This window comes from Mustela nivalis, assembly GCF_964662115.1.
Source record: "Mustela nivalis genome assembly, chromosome: 15".
In the NCBI taxonomy this organism is placed as follows: Eukaryota; Metazoa; Chordata; class Mammalia; order Carnivora; family Mustelidae; genus Mustela; species Mustela nivalis.
The window spans coordinates 7,091,798-7,099,922 of record NC_139034.1 but is presented as its reverse complement, the minus strand read 5'-3'; the positions used below and the strand labels follow the sequence as shown (position 1 = coordinate 7,099,922).

At 41.2% G+C, this 8,125-nt stretch overlaps 1 protein-coding gene across 3 annotated transcripts in view; it reads right to left on the bottom strand.

The window, feature by feature from the left end:
* Positions 1-2,111: 2,111 nt before the first annotated feature.
* TNFRSF19 (TNF receptor superfamily member 19) overlaps positions 2,112-8,125 on the bottom strand; it is a 90,737-nt gene continuing 84,723 nt past the window's right edge. For all 3 annotated transcript variants that reach the window (XM_082701496.1, XM_082701495.1, XM_082701494.1), the window contains one exon: positions 2,112-5,044. In XM_082701496.1, coding sequence (XP_082557622.1) covers positions 5,036-5,044 — 9 coding nt within the window. In that variant the 3' untranslated portion in view covers positions 2,112-5,035. The remainder of the gene's footprint in view (positions 5,045-8,125) is intronic.

Sequence of the window (8,125 nt, the reverse complement as noted above, 5' to 3'; positions counted from 1 at the left end):
CAGGGGGGAGATCACCAGGTACCTGTCAAGCTGGCTCTCAGGCCTCAGCAGCTTCCCCCTTGCTCCCCACCCTCCCAGCACACCGCACTTCTCCCAGAGCAAGCGGGCTTTCTCCACATGCCAGGTCCTTCCACCCATCCCTGGAGAGGGAACGCAGACTCCCTTCTGGCTTACCTGGAACCTCCCCCAGCTGCCCTACAGCTCCAACCTTTCTCGGGATGTCACTGCTCCCCACCCACAGCCTCCGAAGAATTCGCACTTATGTCTTTCCAACAAAGACCTATTTTATAACTATTTGCAAGGGTTCTCTCCCTCATATTTTCTTGTTTGCTTTAACCCTGGCATTGCATCTGCAACCGAGTACATACCCTATGCTAGTACTGTGGACACGTGTATTGTGAATGAATGGATAGATGGATGGATGGATGCATAAGTGGAAAAAAGAAGGAAGCGAGATGGCCGTAGGAAAGTGCTCTTCTCAGAACGAGGCTTCCGAGAGGGACTCAATTCGTGTTTAGAGCTTCAAGGGAAATAATTCGTATCTGATGACACCAAGTCAGTGATATGTGCCCAGCTGAGGGGAACCTGCCTCCCTAACCTGCGGTTAAAGGATTGCTGGTGGACGGTTCAGTAGATCTTCTGTTGACTGTAAACAGTCAACCCAGGTAAGGAAACTCCCTCTGCAGAGTTCTGCTGGCTCAGTTCAACACCAAAGAAAACTGACAGAACACAGCTATTTCTATCTTCAGTAGGACTAGTTAATGCCATTAGCAATTAAGATAAAAAGACAAAATCCTGTCTTTATGGACTAATAACTGAAACTTGCTTCACAAGACCACCCACGGTTGCAGAGAAAATGGTTTCTAAAATTCAAGTCTTCTGGAGAGGCTAATTTGAAAGCAGCCATAAATCACACTAATTCCAATGCCACTGCTGGTTTAGGGACAGACCGGACCCTGATCCCACTGCTGGTTTAGGGACAGACCGGACCCTGATCTGCTTGATCTCTACAGGAGAAGCCCTGTGACCTTCCTCTGGCAGAAATGTGACCTAGCCGCCGTTACTGTGCATTGCTGACTTGATTCTAATCACGTGACTAGAATCACATACCGGGTCATACTGAAATTTCTTAGACATTATAGAAGGTTTTGGAAATTCTCAGGCTTTTGCTTAGTTTCAAGATGACTGAATGATAAATTTAAGCTGCAGGTACATAGCTCGTTGGGTGTCAAATACTTTTTAAGAAAATCAGACGTTAAACGGAGTACCTCCTCAGGTTAAACGGAGACAAATAGAGAATGACAAGTAGTCAACTGCAAAGAGACTTTCAGAATAGTGGTAATAATGAAAATAAGTTGTTTATGTGATTATAGGGTATTTTAGCCCCCCTGTTAGAATCTTGCAAGCTCTAAGTTACTTTTTTCAGAGACGATGGTACCCACACGCCCAGCCAGACTGCACACACATGGGACAAGTATACTTGAGCCAAGGAGCTGGGGTGTGAGTGGTGTGGAAGGAGGAAAGAATCTAATGTTCTCCCTTCAGGGAATTCATAGTGTCATTTAACACTACAGACTGACTGAGCGAATACGGTGCACTTTAAAATAACTCAGTTTTTTTCCAGGAAGTTTAAAGTCCTCTCTCAGAATCTAATAATAGCTTTAAAAGCTTTACTGGGGGGAAGGAAGGTCAAAAGGTGGGAAGGAAAGAAGAAACTCTTCCAGGGACCCGTGTTGCTCTGTGGGAGTCAGTCCACTCCTCTGCAGAACACCCTACTGACCTCTGGAGAGAATGAACATCAAACCTCCCCACCTTTCGTTCTTTCCCTCTTTACGTCATAAAATGAAGGAGGAAAAAGAAGAGATGATAATAAAATCTTGATGCCAAAGCTTCTCAATGAACTCAGAGCATTCTTCAGTAGCTTGACAGGCCTGAGAAATAGAACCAGCTAACTGCAAAGGATTTCAAATCCCCCTCGTGACATTTGAAGGGCAAAAGGGTTCAACCGGAAGGACCAGAACTTAGCAAGGTCCCCACCTGGAGAGCCAGGGAGGAAGACGAGTCAGTATTCCCATCACCAATCATTTCTGTACTGGACATGTCAATACGAATACCAGATAACAATTTTATTCACATATAAAAAAGGGTATTACAAAACTATTTGTATAAGAAAAAGAAAATTTACAAATTTATAAATTCCAGTATGCAAAATAGTCACGATGAACTCTAAATCGATTCGAGCTGGCGACCTGCAAGCAAGGACGGACTCTTGTCCTTTTCTTTTCAATTTTTTTTTTTTAAACTAGCACTGACAATAGAGCTTAACTAGGTAATAGCAACATTAACATGTTATCTAAAGTAGAAAAATCTATATTTGAAAAATATATTCCATATACACAAAATGAGAAAACCCATGCCTTTCCATGGTCATTCCCCAAATCCTTGTCTCATTCTTGTTGGTGGGTTTCTGCAACTTTCGAAGTCACACCAATTCTCACTCCTAGACCCGACGATGATTTTCTGGTGCCTGTACCTTAGCAGCCAAGTTCCTGTAAGCGTTGTAGAGCACTCAACCCCGGAAAATGCAGATTGGGCTTTCCCTCTCAAGGGTTTATACAGAGTATAGAATCTAACATTATTGGATGTTTCTGCAGTAGGCGGTGGTAAAACGTCTTTATCTTGATAAAACAGCCTGGGATTTTTCCAGTGCAATATCAGATGAAATCGACTTTCAACCCGAAGTGTTTCCTTACTGATCCGAAGTGCTGTTTTAGGGTTTGGGGCCACAGTCTCATGCCTGTCCATCTAGCTTTCTCCGGCAAGTATTTGTCTTTGAAGTTGAAGAGAGTTTCTACATGTGGAAAATATATTTAGGCCACCAGAAGGAGCACAACTCTGACTGACTTTGATCATCCCTCTGTCAAAACAAAACGATCAGATTGCAAACAATGGCATACACATATGTGAATTACAGTGAAGCCACTCGAGGAAACCCTAGTGTGCGTTTTCATAGACATCTTGGGGTCAAATCCTAAATATTTTCCTGAAGGCAGCTCTCATAAGAGCTGGCAAGTTATCCAAGTTGAAAAACCGTTGGTTAACGCTAAGAAGGGAAAAGAAAAGAGGGCACGAGACAGACAGAAAAGATTGTGGGTCACCCTGAGATTACACTAATTTCTTAGTTTGGTTCAGGTAACTGAGGTCCTGAGGAGAACTGAGCCCAGCAAGCTAATCCACACACGTCGGAGCCTAAGACTGACAATAGGGGAGAGAAACTGGCCCCGCCACGAGGAAGGGGGCCCAGTAGATTTGCCTCATGTCTTACAGAGAGAGAAAAGCATAGTCTACTAAATGAGAAGAGAAAAATGGCCTAAGAAAGACAGAATTTTTCCACGTTCAGTTTAATGTTAGGTAAAAGGCACTGATCTGGGTGGCAGTGGGGGGAGGGATGGTGAAACCAAGTTTTTTAGTGACTCCAACAAGGTCATGTTTGATTTCTTTTTTAAGTGCAAATGTGACAGAGCTAGTAGTAATCAGTTAAAAGACAAAGGCCAGAGCTGATCAGGGAGGTTCAAGGAGGAAAAAGATAAATCCTACTCCGGTAGTCCTCTCCAGGACACCAAGATTAAGAACAAATGAGCCATCCCCGTGTTCGTGACTGAGCTGGGTTCGTGTCTGTCTTAGCTGTAGAGAAAGTTCTAGTGCGTAAATACTAGGATGGGACACCTGACACCCCGCTTAAATCCAGCATCACTGGCTAGGGTAGGAGAGAACTGTGCTAAGGAAGCAGGCACCATGGGAGCGCCACTTGGTCAGATCCCATAAAGGCAGTGATGAGCTGTTCACCTACAGGCCACCTACAAATAGGGCGTTTTCTTCTCCTTCTAGTCTGTAGTGTCTCCTAGGATGACTCCCGTGTTGCATTTCAGTAGGAGGGGAACCAGACAGGGGGTACTTTCTGAAGCCCTTAGTATAAGATACAATGCATGAAAGCAAAGAGAAAAACATACTCACAGGTAGAGAGAACAGGGGGGTGGTCGTCAGATGGCAGGAGGTGAGGGGGCGGTGGAGGAAAAGAAAGCATTATCTTTATAAATCATCACTCTTCTCTAAGAGAGGAATTCTGGATCTTCTAAGCTCAGTCACAGGGACAGAAGTAGCAAATGCTTCCATGTCAACTGATTTTCACAGAAATATGTTAATCATTGTATACAAGTCTCTAGGATACGTGTGCTAAGTGGTTTTTAATGCAGGGTGGTGGGGTAGGGGGCTCTTTCACCACCACTCCCTCAGCTCGGGCCCCTCTCCCTACTAGCTTCAGCAGGGGTTCACGAGTCAGTGACTAAGGTTACAAGTGTCGATTCTGGAAAAGACTTGCTATCCTCTTACTCCTAGTTCCTAGATGTTAACTTCAGCTAACAAAGCCCTGACTGAGGCAGTCAGCATCAAGTCAACTCTAATTGCCTGAGCTAATCAGATGATGAAAAAGTGAGCTTCACCAAATACAAAAACACTTATTTTTGAACCACTCTACAGAAACAACTAAAGTAGCTGTTTGGACACTGACTTTTAGTAAGCTAATCGGCTATACGAAATTATTTCTGGAAAGAAAGTGTAAATGAAAACCTATACTCTGGGTCTTCAGTTTGGTAAAACCACATTCACCATGAAAATAAGCATGAGTGCATTTCTGTTTCTTGTTATATGCTCATAATCTCGTAGGCTGCAAACTTGAGCCATCAGCCTTTGAAGTTACGCTTTGTGGCATAGAAGCTTCTTGTTTAGGAAAAATGCAGAGTATCGTGAGTGCCTGGAGTCTTTTCTTGTTATTCCTTGAGGTTTCAGCTTACAGCTGGTCTGGCTCAGAAGCAACTGGTTGAAAGGCTTAAAATGCCATCAGTTTGGTTCAGATTTATTTTTTTCCCCCAGAAGCCATGCAGGGTCCAGACGGGGCTCAGTCCGTAAGCCTAAGTGGAGGGGTGAGTGCACACTGGGTTCCATCCATTTTCTTCTACTGTAGAAAGAAGCAAGTCCTTTAAGCTTCCTAAAACAGCAACAGAAAGGAAAGCTTGAAAAACAAGACCTTACACATGAAAGCTACTGGGCTAACATTGTTAAAAATTATTGTAAATAACTTTTACTAGTAGCACACATGACTTGAATAACTTGAACATCATTAATGATGTTTGAATATCCAGGTACGTATGTACTCCAAGAATAAAATAAAGATTTTATAACAATTCACTATCACTCAGTATTTGCAAATGACACTGCAGAGACAATAATGTGTGTCCCACAGGAAAAAAAAAATGTATTAACGAATGATTCTTTTGCTCATTTTGACCCCATTCAAACACTTAAAGCTTGTTTCTATGTTGCACTCTTTTGAAGCATTTATATGTAAAGCTGTTAGGATCCTTTTGGTCCCTTCTTTGAAAGGACAAAGATGATTAGTGAATAGTGACACTCTCCTTCTTTGTATTTAAAACTTCTGCTAACCCACTGGAGAAAGTTTAGAGATGGTTTAGAAATGATTTCCCTCCTGATCTTCCTGGAAGGCTCACACTCTCCCTAGGGCAAATATCCTCCGCGTAGTGGTGTCCTTCAATCTGTCCCTTATCACAGAAGGGCAGCGACCTGACTTCTGAAAACATCAGCCAAAGGCACATTACTGTGAGTAAATAAACCTTCATTTTAAGCAGTAATCTTTCATTCACTTATTTACCACTAATCTGACATCGGTGACATATCTGGTAAGTTTACAGGAAAAGATTTCTTTTCCCTAGGTAGAAGAAGAGAGTCTAGAAATAGAAGCTTCTGAAAGAACTCTCAATAATCTAAAATAGTTTCATCAAATATGTTGATCAGTTGGTATGACCATAATTATCACATTAACACGACTGTGGGAGAAAAATGGCACTCATTTTGCCAACATGGAAAGAAACAGAGATTTGAAAAGACTGAGCAACTAGAACCCAGGTCATCTAATATCTTTCCTACCATTCTTTCTACTATTTCATGTTGACATTTCCAATGATGGCTAAAAACATCACCAAAAAGAACCTTTTCTGTAAGTAAACAGACTGGTCTCATTCTCCCAAGTACCTTAGTGAATGATGTCCCAAATATCTTAGTTCTCTTGCTTTCTGGGGAGGTGTGTATAGGGGAAATTTGATTAGAACTGAGTCATTCAGACTAAACAAAGTTCTCACACCTCTTTTATCCTGCACCATAACTATCATCATCAGATTCTGTGTGGTCTTAAACCACCCACAAGAAAACGACAGTGTAAAAATACAGTTTCTGGAAACAAACGCTTCGTTCATTAGCAATGTGACCCTGTAAGACAAAAGTGCCATTGTGCATTTTGCAATATAGATGTGTATCAGATCATCACACTGCACACCTTAGCTCACACAATGGCAAATGTCGATTGTTATCTCAATAAAGTTGGATAGAAGGCGGAAATTAAGGTTAAAAAGCTGAAAATATGAGTGAATGACTAGGTAGGATTTTCAAGTTCCTTTGAAAATAAGTAGAAATAAATCACTAAAGGGGGAGGCCACTATAATGGCTCAAGCTGCCCTTATGCATTTCTCAAACAGAAGTGTTGTGCTTTCCTGAATTATGAATGAGCACACAGACCAAGCTAACTGAACACAAACTCAAGGAGCCGAAAGTCCTTTGGTTCATAATACCAAGCTGCTGAAAGCAAATTATTTGTGAGAAGTAAGTATGTTTCCTACATTGGAGAAGCAACCTGTTAAGAGGAAGTCTGAATTGCCTTTTGGAATTTAACATTTTGAAAAAAAAAATAGAACTGTTGAGCTACCTACTTGGCCAACCCTTGAAACAAAGAAGAGAATCAATCTCCCAAAGATGTACAATTGTATTTCTCCTACTTGTTTCAAAGATTAAGGTTCTCTCACTAAATATCACACACTCAGTAAAGGCAACCAGTGAAAAGACACAGTGCTTTTCAGAACCTGGATAAGATTATCTCAAAATAGGCTCATGATACTATTTGTTGTTTTTAACTATAGGGGGAAACTGAAATGATTCATTTTTTTAAAAATTCCTTTCCTGAATTCAGAATGCCTCATTTATATTTACCAAATTACCTAATAATTATAAGACAACACATCTTAGAAAGTTATTAAACCTTTCACTAATACATTACATTGTGTAACTTGAATGTAACATTTTCTCATTCATTTTACATGATTATAACTTTCTTTCATAATAACCTGAGTTGAAAGTATCTTTATGTAGATCATGATTACCTTGACAACTGTCTTTGACAAGAAGTTAATGCTGTTACATATAGCAATCTTCTACACTAAATGATTTTACATTCATACAGCTGTAATAATGACGCTTCTTCCCATGCCCACCTCACCAACAACACAAACAGAAAAAGGTAGAAAATGAATTGGTTCTGATATGACTTGGCATTGAGAAGTTTCACTCCTTAGTCATAGAATTTACATCACGAACCTGGGGATGAGCTACACAATTAAGATGAGGGGTAATTCTACTTGCTGACGGTACTCGGCAAAGCTGTAGGTAGTCACTGGAAACACAATTCCAGCTACTCTAACATTTGTGTACGTAGGACAAGTTTCTGATCAAAACCAATTGACTTGGTATCAAAGAAACTTCCGCATCTTGTAATGAAACAGTGTCTCAGATTGAATTTTAAGAGTCTCCCAAGACTTGTGTTTTAGAGTACTTGGCAAGGCATCGGACTGAGAAGTTGGGGTCAGCTGCTGAAGGGACAGGATCTTTCTGCATCCTGTTCTCTGCCTCTTTCACTGTTCTCCGGGCCTGTTACCTCCTCCTCCAGGCAGCTGCACGTGGCACTTGGCCCTCAAGGCTTGTGGGCCATGGTATGTTCTTGACAACTACACACAACTCAGCTAACTCTTATCTTTTCTTAGTCTTATCATGGAAGTTATAAAAATTACGGGATGGCTCAAAAGAACAAGGTCAGTAAAGACTCATTCTTCACTACAGAGGTATGTATTTTACATTGTATTTTATTAAAGATTTTATTTATTTATTTATTTGGAGGAAAGAGAGAGAGAGAACAAACATGAGTGGGGGGACAGGCAGAAGCAGAGGG